The sequence below is a fragment of the Pieris rapae genome, chromosome 1 (assembly GCF_905147795.1).
Source record: "Pieris rapae chromosome 1, ilPieRapa1.1, whole genome shotgun sequence".
Lineage (NCBI taxonomy): Eukaryota > Metazoa > Arthropoda > Insecta > Lepidoptera > Pieridae > Pieris > Pieris rapae.
The window spans coordinates 5,649,003-5,668,253 of record NC_059509.1 but is presented as its reverse complement, the minus strand read 5'-3'; the positions used below and the strand labels follow the sequence as shown (position 1 = coordinate 5,668,253).

At 32.7% G+C, this 19,251-nt stretch overlaps 3 protein-coding genes across 3 annotated transcripts; 1 reads left to right on the top strand and 2 right to left on the bottom strand.

The window, feature by feature from the left end:
• Positions 1-269: 269 nt before the first annotated feature.
• Positions 270-5,633, bottom strand: LOC111003256 (exostosin-1). Its single transcript, XM_022273668.2, has 8 exons — positions 4,533-5,633; positions 3,983-4,184; positions 3,672-3,791; positions 2,907-3,224; positions 2,710-2,831; positions 1,599-1,779; positions 782-1,026; positions 270-574 (listed from the first exon to the last, which is right to left on the bottom strand). The coding sequence occupies exons 1-8, from the start codon at positions 5,393-5,395 to the stop codon at positions 394-396; spliced, it is 2,232 nt and encodes a 743-aa protein (XP_022129360.1). The 5' UTR covers positions 5,396-5,633; the 3' UTR covers positions 270-393.
• A 1,466-nt stretch (positions 5,634-7,099) lies between these two features.
• LOC111003239 (probable leucine--tRNA ligase, mitochondrial) lies at positions 7,100-10,704 on the top strand. The gene is made up of 6 exons (XM_022273644.2): positions 7,100-7,384; positions 7,454-7,903; positions 8,134-9,481; positions 9,563-9,807; positions 10,101-10,334; positions 10,453-10,704. Exons 1-6 carry the CDS (start codon positions 7,298-7,300, stop codon positions 10,681-10,683), a joined length of 2,595 nt encoding a protein of 864 aa, XP_022129336.2. The 5' UTR covers positions 7,100-7,297; the 3' UTR covers positions 10,684-10,704.
• A 5,332-nt stretch (positions 10,705-16,036) lies between these two features.
• LOC123689266 lies at positions 16,037-18,000 on the bottom strand. Its single transcript, XM_045628590.1, has one exon. The coding sequence runs from the start codon at positions 17,727-17,729 to the stop codon at positions 16,038-16,040; it is 1,692 nt and encodes a 563-aa protein (XP_045484546.1). The 5' UTR covers positions 17,730-18,000; the 3' UTR covers position 16,037.
• Positions 18,001-19,251: the final 1,251 nt, after the last annotated feature.

Here is a 19,251-nt window from a genome sequence, read left to right as displayed (position 1 = left end):
TAAATGATTACGGTATATCTATTGACAGCCATGTGCAGCACATTGCGAACAAAAATTTAATAAATTCAAATTACGACAGAAGGACCTTTTAAGCAATTAACGGATGCAGAACTGCTTGGTTTTAAATGATATTTCAAATAATATGTCTATGTCTAAATAGTATAACTATGTATTAATTTAACCATAATAAAGCGTTAGTTAAGCTTTTATTGTAGAAGGGAGGAAGGGTTTATACTTACTAGATTTAAAAACTAAATAAAAAACAAATAAAACATAAATAACGTAAGTGTATATTATTAAAATAGGTCTGAGATAAAAATATGTATTATTTACTTTCGAACAATTTTAATTTCTATTACTGGCATAAAACATGTGGTGTACATGAAACATAGACTATGATGTGACTAATTCCATTTTTCTATACTTCTTTCTAAGGGTGGAGACTGGATCTTTAAAAAGTATAGGATCCAGTCTTAATACGGAACGAACAAGCGGCATATAACCCCAGGCGGCGGCGAAAGTGTTCAAACACGACTGTCGCTGGACGAAATGTTCGGGATCGGTCCAAGAAGTCCTAAAATAGATTAAAAAATATATTTCATTCAAAATCTCTAATGTACTATGCTTAATTACCTACTTAAATTAAATAATACAGATAAATCAGCTAAAGTCACTAAAAATGTGTGCTCTACATGTCTATAAGCTTTACAACAAAATGTATTAGTAGATTAATGTATTTGAGTTTTTTAATCGCAATTGAATCTCGGAATAAAGTACGTACTTGTATCGATGATGAGATGTCTTATACCGCCTGCGTTGGGCGAGCTTAAGGGGCGGACGGCGCGTCAGATGGGCTACGAGACAATTAAGGAGGATGTCTTCGCAGTTGTGAGCGCGCCGCACGGCCAGTCTTAAGGCGGGTGGGGCTTCTGCGAATTGAGCTAATGCCGCCCGATGCACCAGTGCTGCCCCTGGTAGCACCATAGAGTAGGAACCACCCCATTTACTGCTGTAGCCCCATGCACCCTGTTCCAAACGCGAAAGTATTTTATAAACCATACACTTGTATAAAAAATTGATGAGAAGTATTTCACTTCGGTAAGTACAAAGCATGTAGTTCAACAAGGGTCAAGTACGACCTCATGTGGAATAATGCTCACATCTCTACGTCGGTGTGCCCAGATACCAGCCTTTTGACCAAATTCAGGGATTGTAAATCTCCAATGTTCTCCAATTCTCCAATGGAGTTGATGCTCTCACTCTACGAGGAAACATTCCTCTCCGCGCGTAATCTACAAAGAGTACTGAAGGAAAGAGTAGAAGAAAAATTGTTGATATTGATCCCTACAGCCCTGTTTTCATGACCGGCGAATTATAATTTCAAGATTTCATCCGTACCAACTTGAAACTAAGTTTTTCATTTCGTTTTGCGAACTAGGAAACTGTGGAGTGGCACCCAGCGGAGGTCTTCCCTAAAGGATACGACCTCAAAAAAAGACTACTCTTCCATAACTGTTTATTTTATAATTCTTCCGTTAACTGGTTTGCCGTTTTATAAAATAAAAATATAAGGAAACAAATGGAAATAATACACGTACCTTAGATTCGTCCCAAAAGTGATTTCTCGCTGGGTAACCAACAATTCGTTCAGGGAATTGTTTCCATACCCGAAAGGCAAAATCCAATTCTTCAGCCAAAAGAGGGGCGTCGCCGTCCAGTGAAAACACTGCAGCTGTTGGAATCGCCCATAGTGGCTGCCACCTAGCTGATACTCCTTCCCTTTAAATATATATTTTTTAAGAACAATCCACTCAAAACTATAAATATAAACTGTAATTCATATTGTATGACCACATATTTTATTAAGTGGTCTCGCAATATAAAACACAAGGTCTTTTAAAAAAAAATGTATTGTATTATTACATCAAGCAAGATATGATATTTATTTTAAGTTTACTAAAATATTACATAAAATGTTTTTAGTTTTTATAGAATAGGGTCAAACGGGCAGGAGGCTCCCCTGATGTTAAGTTATCACTTGATAACGCCGCCCACTTTCAATGCCAGAGCGCTCGCAAATAAGAACCCAAAGTCCCAAATTGGTTAGTAAATACTTCAGTGAGCACCTGCTTCTACATAGTGGCGGTTCGCGGTAAAAACTGTCTTGAAAAACGCAGACGGCGGACGTCGAAGTGATACGGATGGAATTTCGTATTTTGCCTCGACATCCGATGATGAAACTCAGCTGCAGGTGATTAATCCGAACAACTTCTCTCAACACTCTCCACTCTCTCGGTAAATTCGAACCGCTCTGCGTTGAATACGAATTGTTGAAATTCGATGACGACCTTCATGCTCCGATGAGCCAGAAAGCATAATTTCACGAGATGCCCGTAGGCTGGAAGCTTCGAGAGCAGTGGATTGGATTCAATTGCCTCTGCCCATCTATGTGTAAGGTATACAAGAAAGTCACCAGCAGAACGACCACGACGAAAGCCGTAATTATAATCGTTGGTGACCATATAGACTATTTTGGAGATCAAGGGCGATATTTGGTCATCGTCATTACAAAAAACATAAGTTTTAAGAGAAATAACATGAGGCCAAATAAAGATTCCCCATGTTACAATTCATAATAACCATATTACAGTCATGATATCTGTATATAGTACCATAAAGTATTATAACATACATAGCTAGTTTTCTCACCCTGGATAGTGCGTGGTAGCGTCAACTACTGTGACAGGTAAAGGATCTCGTACGTCGCCGGCCATTCGCATTAATGATTTTAACGAAGGCGCTGCACGCTCACTATCCCACACCAATACAACCTACGAATACATTTTATTTGTACACAGAATTTTTATAATTAGATAAATATGTTACTAGAAAGTTCGATAATGTACCTTCTCACAGAATTCACTACTAGCAATATTCGCGAGTAATTTATGTAAGGCAGGTGATGTAGCTTGAACATACAAGAGAGCTGTAAATGTTTTACCGGGAGTAGACGGTGGAGCAATTAAAGGCACTGATGGGGCTGGAAGAGGCATCGGGGATGAAGATGGGGCAAGAGGAGGCTCAGGGGCAGACACACCCAAAGGCAGATGAGCCCGGGAATCACCATAGTTTGCTAATGTTCCCAATGCTCCCGGAGGTGTGTTCCATATTAATGCTTCTCGATGTCGGGATGTTCGATGTGCCATTATCCGTTCCAATATAATCTTCAAAAAATGATATGGTTCATATTTAAATTATTATGTTACTTAATAATCTTGTAATAGTTTTTAATGAATATGTGTATAATTCGTAAATATGGGTAGATAAATTACTGTTGTTTTATGTATCGACATCTATAAAAATTTGTTTACTTGTTCTTAAAGTATCTAGCATTTTATTTAAATCAAGAATAATGTATTGTAAAAATATAAATAAGAATTTTACCCAAACAACAAATAAATTTACATAGTGTATTATATAACAAAAGCAATATCTTAATGTACAGGTAGGTTATATGTTTACACATGGTATTGCATTAAATATTGTGCTTAGTGTATGGGCTTGTTGTCTTGTCATCTGACACATTTTGTATTCTGATATTTACAGATTTTTTATAACTATACATATAATAAATCAATAATATATTATAATAAGTAATAAAATAATAATACCTCAATAGTTGTAAAAACAATTTTTTCAATTGAAGAAAAATATTGTTCCCATAACAGCTGGGTCTGTTGTCTTAAAGCAAGCACACGCTCTGGTGGTACAGATCTTACTAACTCAGGTACCTAAAAAAATGTTTTTATTGGAAGCAATTACATATTATGTTAATATTTATTTCTGGGTTATTACGTACAATATTTTTTTTAAATTACATCACTTATTCTGTATTTTTCTTAACCTGTATTAAAGTGGTATTTTGTCTTAAGATTAATGTTTCTTGACTCTAATGACAGTTAAGTTTATTTATTTTAATAACCTGTAATAAGAGACGTTCATCAGCCCAAATAACTGCACGCTTCCAGTCAATTCGTTCATCAAATGGTAGTCTCCATCCATTACTAAGAAGCACAGGTACACAACCAGCGGCTAAAGCTTCCAAAAATCTATATGAACCAAGACGTCTTCCTCTAGCCACAAGGCAAAATGTGGAATTAGCCAATAGTTGTTCATAATCAAATCTAAAGGAAATTAAATTATGAATTTAACTTTGTAAAAAAAATATTTAAAAAAACTACATATTTAGCAAGTAACATATAAGTAAACTTTATTGATAGAATCATATTTTTTTCTAGATTTCTAGAATACAGTTATATTATTTTAATGATTAAAAAGAGTTGTGGAGAATTTATTGCAAGTTCTTCAACCTTGATTTGAGAATTGGCAGTAAATGTAAAATTAGAAGCATATAATGTAATTTATTTTTTGATGTTTTTTAATAAGTGTACAATTTGTTACCTATATGACAAAAATAATTTAATATAATATATATAAATAAAGTTTCACTTTAATGTTGTGGATATACTTACTTATCATATTCTTTATTGTCTTCATCACACCTTTCATCTCTAAGATCTTTCCAAGATTTTCCATGTCTACATGTAGTAACCAATATAAGATTATTACCATCATGAAGATGCCATAATGAATTTCTTGTTTCACTGCCAATACCATGTACATAGCGTTTACCTTTAAATGCAAGTAAATGTCGCCGTGGTGCAGGAAAGGGATTTGCAGTTGCAGCAGGAGGTGTACCACCTCTCTCAGGATGCTCCTTATGAAATAGTGGTAATGATATATCAAATCCCTCTCTAAATAGTGCTTCTGAGACACTGGCTCGAGCCAAGATAGCTTCGCCTGGATCAAATCCCAAAGATCCTTCTGAATAATCTGGCCAAGTACCAGCATATAAATTAAAAATTAAGTGATTACGTCCATTTTTCCAATGTGGTAAACGTGATAGTCGTGATGCAACATCTGCCACATGTTCTGAGGATAAAGGGTCTGCATCAAGTGTGTCCACTGCCGGTACAAATAAACATGCCTCCGATGGATCCCGCGTTGCATATTTGGATTCTCGAATTACTGACAGGACTTTTCGATAAGTGGCACTAACAGGACCATCTGTTGGATATACATAAACTTTGGGATCACTTCCACATTTAGCATAATTAAAACAGGATTCCATTCGACATGACTTTCTTTTTGAATCTGGATTGCGTTTAAGAGGCGACGGAGCTTTGTAAAGTTCTTCTATAGTTGCAAAGGCGGGCAGGTCAGTGCGATAATTCTTTTGAAAACTTTCAGTCTTCATACGAAATCCCCCAATGCAGCAATACAATATTACTATTATAGATAGTGTAAGAAGAATGTAACGTTTCTTTGCTTGCATTCTAACTTTCTCTATAAATATTTACATCGATTATCTTAGCATTTTCTTATTATTGTAACTCCACGATCATTCCGCTAAAACTCTGTCATTAAATTAGCATTTTCGAAACAAAGTGTGTATCATATAATATTTACCGGTACAAGTTTTCTATTCGAGTTTAATTTTTATTTTCTATTAATTTCTAAATTTATGATTTAAATTTATATGGTTTCATTTTCTTCGTAAAGAATATAGATACCTACCAAATACCATAGAGTGACGATATCTATATACTCTTTGGAGGAGTATAACTCAGTCTGACAGTCTCACAGATGGCTAACATAGTATAAGGAGGCTTAGTCAAGGTTACTTAACAGTACTGTACAAATATGTAGGAAGTCAAAAAATTTTCAACTCAAACCCATACTTTTCGAGTCATACAAAGAGTTACACGGGAGCTAAGCATTACTCATTAGTTAGCTGACTCATTCTCATGACAATTTTCATACGAACTGGTTTGGTGTTCATTGGACGCCTATCGCAAAATGATTTTGTCTATGATAACTAGCAATATGAAGATTTTCTAACGCAGATGGCGGTACGTGTAAAAAGAAGATAAACCCTTTTTAAAAACAATTTTATTTATTACGTTTGTTGTCAAAACTTTTCCAGGCTAGCCTATTCTGCCTTTGTCGACATTTTTTTTTTTGATAAAAATAAAATATCAAGTAGTGTATAATAGATGAAGAGATGTTTATAACACAATAAATAAAAACGTTGCATGAAATCCCAACATTTGGGGTATTAAATTGTTTCATACAGGGTAGTAGCACACTAATATGTCAGGGAAAACGAGACATATAAAGACAGTTTCTTACTTATTACTATTATATTTACCTTAGTTAAATAACTATTAGGAAAATATGTAAAACCCGATGTATTTTAAATATTTCTTTGGGCGAATACTTTAAGATTAAGATAATATGCCATATGCGTCAAACATACAATATTACATATATTTTAGTTACAAATGTTTTAGATTGTTTATTTACTGCCATTACATCAGCCAAAGATTTCTTCATTTCGATCTATATGGGATTTCTACCGTCCACATCAATTAGGTACACAATACAACTTACGCAAAAGAACAACAAAAATTGATTATTAAAAATAAAGGAATAAAATATGATTACATTTCTTTATAAACAACAATAAAATTGAGTGAATGATCTAATCACTATTATGACAAGATAAAGCCGAAACTTTAATAAATGTATTCGCAAACAAACTTTATTAAATTGTTTTTAAGGGTCAAAGGCAACAAGCATCCGAATTTGATAATTTGACATTTTTGTTGATAGTGTAGCGTATCGTAGATACGCACTAAAATGTACATACTATATGGTGTAGTATTTTCTAAACGATTTTGATGTATGTGGCAATATAAATACAGGACACTAAGACACTACCGTTGTTTGTGAAGAAATATATCAATTTAACAAAGATAAAAATGGGTTGTGATTTATAAAAATATAGAACATCCCATAATAGTTTTACTTGCAACTTCCTTTAATTGTACCTCCTTACTTGAACTGTGCCATATTCAAACGTAATTTTTATATCTGGGGGTTTAATCAAGATGCCATAACGCTAAAATCTATGTGGAAAGGCTAAATGATAGTTCGAATCGACATTAATTTTCATACAAATTTAGTTTTGACATTTAGCATTTGAATTTTTACACTGACGGCTCACGACAATATCAATTATCAATAAGGTAATTATAATGTACATAATATACTCGCCAATGTATTCTCAATTCTCATCAGATACCTGCAATTAAAAAAAATATGAAAATAAATCTATTGACAATAAAATTATGTACCAAATAAACTTTTAAATCCAGTAGAAACCTTTTTAATTATGTTGAAGAATTATATTCGACATTGTATCACGCATGGGTCTTGCGTCAAAGGTTTGGTCAGAAACAAAAGCAGCCTCGGCCTTTGGGTTAGTTAAAAATAATCATGGCTTGAATTAAGAACTTGTCAGCTATTCATAACATATTTTATTATTCAGGATAGTAATATTTCTTCTGAAATAAAATTGAAGATCGAAAGTCACTGGTCCAATTTAGTTTCAAAAAATGAAGAAAAGGAAGTGGAAAATTATATGTACATTCTTCCCATGTTCCCTTACCCATCTGGAAACTTACATATGGGTCATGTAAGAGTATATTCTATATCAGACACTATATCAAGATTTTATAAACTGAGTGGATATAATGTTATTCATCCAATTGGATGGGATGCATTTGGCCTTCCTGCAGAAAATGCAGCTATTGAACGTGGTATTCCACCTCAAGTTTGGACTAAGTCTAACATAGATTCCATGAAAAAACAATTGATTGATCTTGGGTATAACTTTGACTGGAGTAAAGAAATTTCAACATGTGATCCAAGTTATTATAAATGGACTCAATATATATTCTTAAAGTTATATGAGAAGGGTTTAGCATATCGTAGTAAGGTAAATGTCTTGTTTAATTGTAACAGCTTATAAATCTGAATATGAAGTTAATAAGGGTATCAGATTTACAGCATTATACTATAAGATTAAAATTAACTGAACTGAACAGCCTTGCAAATGCATAAAATGGTCTATTTTATGTAGCCTAATTTTCAAAATTCAATGTTTATTATTCTAAGTTTACCAAGCAGTTTGTTATATATTCATTTTTTAAGTTTAATACTTTCCAGGCTAATGTTAATTGGGATCCAGTGGACAAGACTGTTTTAGCAGATGAACAAGTAGATGAAAATGGTTGTTCGTGGAGATCTGGTGCAAAGGTGGAAAAAAAGAGACTTACCCAATGGTTTATTAAAACAACAAAGTATGCTCAAGATTTATACAATGGTCTAGATAAAAATTATTTAGAAAACTGGAATGATATAATAAATTTGCAAAAACACTGGATTGGTGAGTGCAATGGTGCAGTAGTCACTTTTCAGGTTGATGTAAAAGGGGAAAAGAGACCTCTAGACATATGGTCTCCAGATCCGTATAAATACTTACAAGCTCAGTATATTACAGTAAAAAATAATCATATTATTTTACAAGATCTCACTTTGGTAGAAAAAGAAAATTTAGTGTGCTACAATCCAATAACAAATAAAGAAATTAAAATTTATGTCTGTGATAGTATACTTTATCCAGAGGAGAGAGAAGTATATTTAGCTTGTCCAGCAATTGATTCTGAAGATAAAAAAATATCTGAAGCGCTAAATATTCCTTTAGAACAAGCAATAAGCATAAATATTGACTATGAAAATAAAAAAGCAATAGAGATAGCAAAAAGTAAAAATTGTGGTGGTTATTTTGTCAGTTCTAAACTGAAAGACTGGTTAATATCAAGACAAAGATATTGGGGAACACCAATACCTATTATACATTGCAGTAAATGTGGCACTGTACCAGTTCCATATGATCAACTACCAGTAAAATTACCAGAAAATTGCTCTCATGTAAATAATATATTCACATTGTCTAAATTTGATGCTTGGGTAAATTGTAGATGCCCAAACTGTAATGGAAATGCATATAGAGAAACTGACACCATGGACACATTTGTTGATTCATCATGGTATTTCTATCGATTTTTAGACTCATCAGATGAGAATGTACCATTTGAAAAGAATAAATTGACTGGTAAAATGCCTGTTCACTGCTATATTGGTGGCAAAGAACATGCAGTACTGCATTTATATTATGCTAGATTCATGAGTTATTTTCTGCACTCTCTTGGATGGACACCTTCAAAAGAACCCTTTAAAAAACTGCTAGTCCAAGGCATGGTAATGGGTCAATCATATAAAGTAAAATCTTCAGGAAAGTATATCCCGAAAGAAAATGTAGAAATAGTTGGTAAAACATATATAGAAAAAGGTTCAGGTGAAGCTATTTCAGTACAATGGGAAAAAATGAGTAAATCTAAACATAATGGTGAGAATCCCATGAGATTATTAACAACATATGGATGTGATACAACACGACTTTTGGTCATCGCTGATGTGCCACCTGGTACAACAAGACATTGGTCTGATGCAAGTAAGAGTGAATTTACACTTTTGACAATTGTACCTTAAAGGTTTAGTTCTCAACATACTAAATAAAATTGTCATTTTCTAGCATTACCAGGAGTTTTAAATTGGCAACATCGGCTTTGGATAACATTACGGGAATTTCTGGCTCATCGAAATAATCCAGATTTATTTAAAATCAGTAACCTGCAACCTGAAAAATTTCAGGAGATTGAGGGTAAATTGCGAGAGTCAAGAAATTTTTTTATTGCAACAACAACATACCATTTTAAATACACTCAAAAATTAAGTGTTGGAATATCTCAATTACAAAGCTTAACAAATACTTTAAGGGTAAGTTAAATTAATTATTTTGCATTAATTTTCAGGGAAAGAAAACTATTAAATGTCAACAATGAAATGTACTATATAATTATGGTGTAAATTATACATATTCTATGTTATTTTAGTTATGTTTAAAAAACTGATGGAGTCAGAACAATGATATAATCAGTTTTATAACATTTCTTATAATATGATAATTAAGATTGACAAAATTGACAATCAACATGTATAGTGATATAAGGTTGATAAATTCTTCAAAATATAAGGAAAACCCAAAATATTGAAAAAAAATTATGTTACAGAACAATGTCCCACCTGAGGTTATAGCAAAAAGCAAAGAATTTGAGTTAGCTCTAGCCAGCTTAATAATAATGCTTTCCCCAGTAACACCACACTTTTGTTCAGAACTTTGGGCTGGCCTAATATCTGCTCCCAATAGAATTGGATCCCAAACACATTTCTCATGGGATGCACATGTTTTAAAACAGAAGTGGCCCATCGTTGACATTGACTTTCCATTATCTTTCCAATGTAAAGTAAGTAACTTGGAGGCTTTTTTAACTTGAAATATATATAAGATAAATTAATTTAATAAAAAATGATTACTAATGATTGTAAGTAGTAGTTCAAAAGTTTAATAGTATTACTTTTCAGGTTGATGGTGTACATAGGTGTGAACTAAAAATTCCAGCCTTTGAGTTACCTCAGCTCACAGAAACACAAGCTTTAGAAATGATGTCCAAAGAACAAGTAATTGCAAAAAGATTGAAAAGGGGTATTCTAAGAACTAAATTTGAATTATATCCCGATTGCCGAGCAATATTGAATATTTTCACCAAACAAAATATATTGAAACAAACAAAAAAACTTGAGATGCAAGTTTGAAGTACATTTATTGTATTTTATTATATTATATTAATTTATTTTGCTTGCCCCCGGGAACAAAGTAGATTTCCCTTGTTGAAGTAGTTGAAACAATTTACTATACCTAAAAAAATATATAATATAGAAGAGAAAAGCAGAAGCGTTTCTGCTCTTCAGTTTAATTAGATTAAATAGTGTAATGTACCTACATATTTTAGTATTTTTTTAACTGTTTACACTAAATACATACCAACCATTTTTAAATCTGCGAATAGGAAAAAAAGATTTTATTTTATATGTATAATTGTATATGTAATTTTGTTAGTATCCTAATAATAAAAGCATAACGTTCTTTTGTTTTTCCTGAACAATATAGATTTTTGCATTTACGACTTTCCCCGGGGCAAGCGATTTATGTTATAAGATGAAAAAATACATTAATGGTTGACTAGTCATCTTCTTAATTTGACTGTAGGTCCTTTGATAAAAGTTAAAAAAAATAAACCTTATAATTGTAGAACAAACACAAACATAATAAATTTTGTTTCATAGAAATATTTTTCTGTTTGTGAATTAACGAATAAAACCACGAACAAGGTCTCATGTTTTTTTCTATGGTTTATTTATATAGTCGAAGATTAATCATCTTAATTTTACAACTACATTTGTTAGTTATAAATGTAATCTTGTATTCAATAGTTCGGTAAATCACGAAAAATACATCCACGCATACATTTTCTTAAAACTAAAAGTTTGTACGCCGTGCTTTACCTAAATAGCAACGGCTACAAGTGTGGCGGCATTACACAACATCACAAACGTACAACTATAATCTTATAAGAATTCTGTTAACGACATAACGCTGTGAAAGTAACTAAAATATACTATTCTGGAAGTTTCTCGTATGTGAGTTGCCTAATTTTTAATAGCGTATGCCGCAGAACTAAGCTTGTCAGAAAGTTAGTGAAATGCTGAGTGCTGACGCCATTGAAGTTTTTGGTCTATTGTAATGCCCAGAAATACCGTAGAATCAATTAAATTTAGTTTTTCATTGTTTAGTTTAAGCTCTATAGTTGTAGTTTTACCATTAGGTAAAGTAAATCTTATGCATTTTGTTTATGTGGCATTTAATTGTAAATTATTTGCAGAAAAGCAGGACAATATTTTAGAACGTGCGTTGTTCATATCGTCAAAGTTTGTCTTGAGTTAGTTGTCTTGAATGAGTTTATAAATCACAATAAGCTATTATGTTATTATTACGAATTATTTAAACAATTTTTTTTTCTTTTGATAGGTATTTTAAACGTAATGTTTTCTGGTGTTGTCTTTACATTTTACAATCCGTCAAATTTCGATAGTATAAATCAATATGATGGTATTTTTTTTAAATACAGTTTTATAAATATATTTGTACAACAGTTTGTTTTAACTTATAAAAATGATTGATAAGTATTACGAATTCATATAATTAAACATACTTATATTAAATCGAAAAACTCGCTGAATTGAGAGACATGCTGGCGCGGAGCCCCAATGAAATACCTAATCCATCCATAAGTTCGGTTACAAACGAAAATGTATTTTTTTTTATTGAAGTAATTTAATAGTATTAAAATTTATACTTACAGTTTTTAAAGTCACGTCAAAAAAATATTTTATTCTAAATGGCCAATCTTGGTCTTTATACAACCCTTAATGGCCGAGAGGTTTCACAATATGATTCAAGACTGTATCTTGATACACTTTGGCTGAAGTTTGGAGTCCTTTTTCTTGATACACTTTTGCTGACGTTGTGACTCCTTGATTAGACACGCCCCACCAAACCCATCACTGACCAGGATGATGACCACTTTGTACCTTTTCGACCAATTCAGCGGCTTCTTTAGAACTAAGAGTGTACATTTTATCATTTTGCTTTCAGAAGTGTCTTTTAATCGTGATATTATTTTCATCGGTAAAGAGGATATTTATGTGCTTTTCCCCTGCGTATCGTGACAGAGGGCGTTTTAATTTATCCACTCTTTAAAATTGTAAATATTGACTTATGGCATCTCCTGTATGTGTATATCGACAGTAAACACCGAACTTCAGGTCTTGTTTATTATTACGAGACACAGCCTATGGTCCTAGCTGGTATCTTCATTCCTCGCGATAACATTTTTTTGCTTCCTAATAGGGTTTCGACGAATTCTGGCCTTAATAGCATTAATAGCCGCCCCGATCTTATCTGCTCTTCAACAGGCGAAGTGTTGTTGTATTTGTTGATAGTACGATATGCCTACGGCTGTTGCCAAGCTTTTGATGTGTCTGGTATATGACCGACGGCCCCATTATCCATACCCACTTTGTGCACGGTGATTACTGCTTCCTATTTCCTTTAACATCTCATTCCATATTGTAATTTGATAATTAACAAAAAATAATATCTGAAATTGCGCAAAATCGAAAGAAGTTTTTAAAATAACATCTTGTCCGAATTCAAAGTAATTAAAATGTTGAAAAAAATTGTATTTTCATTTAATAGAACTTATGTCCAGACTAGTTATATGAATATAATATTGATCATTGCCTGAAAACATGTTTTCTATCTAGATAGTATCATATAACTAAATAAATGCTGTGATTGTTTACATTTATTTTCTCTCTTTATTTATTTCAAAAATACCTATCTTAATTTAAAGAATCAAAACCGCAGAGGAGAATAATACAATTCATAAAAATATTGATTTTTTTTCAATTAAGTATAATAAATAAGTACTAGCGATAAAGAATTCTTAGTTATTAGAAAAGGAAAACCAGGCGGCGTATATTTTTGTAGTTTTTATCTCCACAGTAAGTACATCTAAAGAAGGTTTAGGTGTGTTATTAATTATGAAGAATTTGCAAGAGACTGGTAGAATACACGAAAAAACCGGGCCGAAAATGATTTAAAGTAATATATGATTTTATAAGGAATAATGCTTTATTGTTTTTAGTATTTATACCTCATGTATTAATTGAATAATTTAGCTTGTGCATTGGTATACATTATATTGGCACACATTCATCGTAACGGATGACGAATCCGGTTTCTTGACCCAAGAGGCTAAACTGCGATCTTAAAAAAGCTAAAACAATACGCGATAATGACCTTACGATGATTCAACGCCTGATATATAAAACGAAATATTTAAAATGTAGCTATATAGTTTATATTAGGTTTGTCTAGACGCCTTTTAAATAAAGTCCCTTTTTAAGAAGGAAACGATTTGACACTGCCCTGCTACTCTGCTTCTAGGCCACAGATAATCACGTGCCCGTACGTCGCCTTTTGAGAATTGGTAGGCACTTTTCTTGAATGAGAAGTTATTTAAGACTTATAGGAAGTATGCGTTAACTAATAAGCTAGCGGTATTTGTTTAATAATTCAAACAAAGAAAAGTCACTTACGACAAAATAAAGTTAAATATGTCAAGTTTTAAGAGACACACATACAAACTAACGCATGCTTAAAATTTGTTAAAGTGTGTTATTAATATGCAAAAGGCGTAAATTGAAAGTTAGTCCTTCTGAGAACAACAATTTCGTCCCGAAGCGGTCAGTAGATTGATAATTTTGGTTATTTTCAACATAAATATGAATAGGTTTTAAAACATGGTAAGTTAATTGGCACATTGAAAAGTTCTTCGATCTCGTAGGGTTAAATATATTTTATTCTATTCTCTTTAACCTAGAAAGTATTTTAAAATTAAAACAATGAATTATATTTTAGTAGGTTTGTGAGGTTTCCCACAAGTATGTTCATACAGTTATAGTATATGTTGAACATATAAATAACGGTATTACATATGTTATTTAACTGTTCCAGCAAACTCTTCATATTTGAAAAATTAGATTAGAATTGTTATAAAAATTAGAACAGATTTTGTAATTAGCTTGGTCAAAAGTTAAATTATTTATTCCAATTAGACCACCTAAAATGTCACTTTTGAGCGTTTAATAAAATATAAAGATGATTCTGGTTGTCCCTGCCAAAAGGTTTCGTGTGGAGAAGAATGGGCAAGTTAGTACACACTTCTTTTTTCTACGTACAGTGAAGGTATGCATCGTGAGGACACAACCATTGTGTGTTGATACATTCAAACGAATCAAAGTCGTACTACGTAAAACAGTATAATTTTAAATTTTGGATAGTAGTATAGGAAGTTTAAAGTTTATTTTTGATGTTATATTAGAGTTTTATTTTGTGTTAATGTTATGTTTAAGTTATTAAATTTTAAAAATCTACCTAATTAGAAGTAAGAGACTACCTTGTCTCTCTGCTAAAATTCTTATTCTAAGTTTGGTTTGTATGTTTGAAACGTTTTACTGGTATAGGTACTACGGACGCGGAGCACGAAGAATTTCGTACAATGACCTTTGGGCCTACTGCCAGTGGTTAAAAACATTTTTTTTAAAAGTACGAATATTAAAAACGGTAGTTTAGAATTTGAGTTACCATTTTTCAATAGTGATACTATTTAATCCATCTTGAAGTAATTTTTTCACGTCGACCATCTTAAATGTAGTATTGTTTTTTGAAGAAATTTTGCGTTTCTTACGCGGAGACACAAACTCCTTGAAAGTACGGGACGTAGACGGGGTTGGTTCCATTTAAACTTCTTACCGTTATAATTAATAATAACAGCAAATAAATTCAACGACCAAACACACAAACACCACGCACAACAAACTTAACCTCAAAAACGAAACTACTCACAAGCGAATCCCAGCACGGAATGATCTTTTATTTCAGCGTTAAAAAAGGAATTACTACTTATAACAAAACAAACAAATGGTTATGACTAAAAGGTTTACAATCTCTGAATACGGCGGTCACTGCATCTGTGTGAGCGCAACGGCAATATGTTTAATAATAATAAGACATAAGATGACGGGTCATTATACGAAATTCTTCGTGCTCCGCGTCCGGAGTATAGTTATTCCTATTGGAAGTTTGTATAATTGGATACACATTTTTGAGTCCAAACTATTGTCGACTGGCGTTTTATAATTTACTGTTTCGAGGTACGCAGTCCCCGCAGAGCTATACGTAGTTTGCCTTGACACATAAGTACATTAAATTGTTACTTATTACAAATAAGGAAAATAATAAGGCATACACATTTATAACGATTTTTCAAATTATAATTAAAATTTTGAAAAATCTTTTTTTTTTTTTTTTTTTTTTTTTTTTTTTGGATATATGGCAATAGTTATAACTTTATGCCAGTTTCAAGTAAAAGCTAGGGAAACTAAACGCGAGAAAAAATTAAGAAATACATCAAAAAACCAAAGGGATAGGGCTAGTTAAAAGGATAATATTTACTTGTTTAAATATATATTATAATAAATATTTAAATCTTAATATTATTATTGATTATGAAAGAAGATAATGCATTATAATACAATAAAGGATAATGTAAAAGGCAGGAGATTTTAGTCGGAAACGGAACGTGTAGTAATTGTAAGGAATTCAGAAAGGAGGTGCGGTCATACTGGGAACAAGCAAAGAAAATATGGTCGAGGTCACCAATATCTTCTCCACACTCACAAATATTACTGTCAACAACACGAATCCTTGCTAAATGATGAGGAGTACAAACATGTCCTAAACGCATTCTGGAAATAATAGAAGTGACAATTTTAGAACTTTTCACTTTAAACAACCATGGTTTACTGGGGATCCTGGGTTGAATTTCAGCATAATATTTGCCCTTGATCTCGCTGCTTTTCAACCAAACATTATTCCATGACTCCCAAAGATGGGTTTTGGGAAGAGCAGCTAAATCATGACAATAATTCATGTATGGGACTATATCTCCGTCCTTTATAGCTTCCTTGGCAAGCTGATCGGCTTTCTCATTTCCTTTGATACCACAGTGACTTGGAATCCATGCAAAGATAATGGCGTAATTTCTTTGAGAACATATGAAAAGCTTGTCACGTATTTCGCAAATAATAGGATAACAAGGTTTCATATGAAAAGGAAACTTTTCAATAGTTTGAAGTGCACTTTTTGAGTCTGAGAATATGATTGTTCTTTTAGATTTCAATAAAATAATTAGTTCTAAAGCTTTTAAAAGAGAAAAACATTCTCCGGTAAAAACCGAGGCTTCAGGAGGAAGTTTAATTTTTTGTACTATTTTATGTTGCCAATGAACTAGGCCAACTCCAACACAATCATCAACAGAGATTTTAGAGGCGTCTGTAAAAATATAATCCCAGCCATTCCAATTTTGTTCCTCAACTCTACTCATAAAACGAATATTTGTCTCCAGAATATCTTGCTTACTGACGCCTATATTATATCTTATATCCGGAGCTAGAATTAAAGAATTGAACGGTGTCATAAAAATGGGTAATGATGGAGATCGATAAATGCGGCTGTGTATTGTTAAAAATTTACGAAAACTTATTATTAGACATGGTAACGATTTGTGACGCCAGTAACGGGATGTATAAATAATATTGTTCAATTTATGCAGTTTTTCATGTAGAGGATGGTTAGAAAACTGCATTGATTTGAACAAGAATCGATCACTTAGAAATTGTCTTCTTAATTTTAAAGGAGGATCACAGCATTCTACTTGTAAAGCATTGGTTGGGCTAGATTTCATCACTCCTGTCACAATTCTTAAAGCTTTTGACTGAATGACATCAAGTTTTTGGCTTCCCAAGACACTTCCACCGTCTAATAGAAATGTTCCATAATCTAGGACAGATCTTACAAGAGCGTTATACACAAGTTTCATAGAAAACGGATGAGCACCCCACCATACACCTGAGAGGCATTTCATGATATTAAGCAGCTGAGCACATTTCATATCAACATGTTCATAATGGGCAAGTCCACACAGTTTTGAATCTAATATTACTCCTAAAAATTTAATTTTTGTTTGTAGTGGCAAAGGTTCACCATTGAAGGTCACATTTATGACAGGAGTTGTACGTTTTTTGGAAAATACGACAATTGAACTTTTGGACACTGAGAGATCTAAGCCATTTTTAACCAACCAGACATTAAGACAATTAAATGAACTAGACATAGACTTGCAAGCCTTATCAATAGATTTCTTTACGGAATAAAAAAGAAGATCATCTGCATATTGCAGCACATTTACATGGGAATTTACAGATGATTCTAAATCATATGTGTAAATGTTATATAAAAGTGGGCTAAGTACAGAACCTTGGGGAAGGCCTTTAAAAACTGTACGCTTTAACTCAGTACTATTACCTTCCTTTTGAACAATTAATGATATGTATCTGCAGGATAGTAAATTGATGATGAAATGTATTAATAACGTAGGAACTTGCAGCTCTAATAATTTTCGTTGTAGTATAGAAATGTTCACATTATCATAGGCGGCAGCGATGTCCAAAAAGGCAGCTACAATATCTTCATCACGTGAAAAAGCTATTCGAATATCGGTGGTTAATATAGCTAAATTGTCAATTGTAGATTTTGACTTACGGAAACCATATTGACTGTTGGCTATTAAATTATTGTTTTCAATAAACCATTCTAATCGATTCTTCACAAGATGTTCAGCAATTTTGGTTAAAACAGAGGACAACGCAATAGGCCTATATGAGGCAACATCATTATTAGGTTTGTTAGGTTTTTTAATCGCTATAACTTCTTGAGACTTCCATGTTTCAGGAATATTACCTGTGACGATGACTGAGTTTATTAAATTTAAAAAATACATTAAAGCACTATCACCAAGATGAGATAAAAATGAGTACATAATACCATCCGAACCAGGAGATGAATCTTTAACATGTAAAAGCACACCTTTCAATTCATGTAATGAAAATGTTGAGTTTAAAGAGGATGGGTCATCCGTCAACGGCGATTCCAAAGGAAAGTTGATCGATTCTGCAGCTGTTGGAGGCGCTAATCTGTCTAAAAAGGCATTTGTTAAAAAAGAGGGAAGTGAAGATGAAGACAAAGATTCTTTGAAAGCAGATCGAAAACGTTTGATACTATGCCAAACTTCTGAAGGGCACGTAGAAGGAGACAAAGAAGTACAAAATTTTTTCCAGCCTTCCTGCTTTTTGTCTCTAAGGAATCTATGTGTGGTACTAACAACTTCATTGAGAATATCTAAATTTTCACTAGACATGTCCTCAGCATAAACTCTCTCAGCTTCCTTTCTTCTTCTTACAGCACTTATACATTCTTTATCCCACCATGGAGGAAAAGGAATCTTATTAGGTGTATTTCGTTTGACAGAAAAAATCTGATCGGCAGATTCTATTAAACATGCAGCCAAAGCTCTAGAAGAATTGGTCTCACTACCGCTAACTAATTCAGGCAAATCTTCTATTTTAGATTCGACAAGGTTTTTAAATGCAAGCCAATCAACATTATTTAATTTATATTTTACACGGGGTTGTCGTTTTTGATAGGGAATGCGTCTAATAGACGAGGATATGATAATCGGGAAATGATCACTACCAAAAGTGGATGATGAGGTGTACCAAGAATGAGAAGAAGCCAGATCTGGTGTACAAATTGATAAGTCAACTGCGCTAAGCTTTTCATTAGGCTTTGTCCGTCTG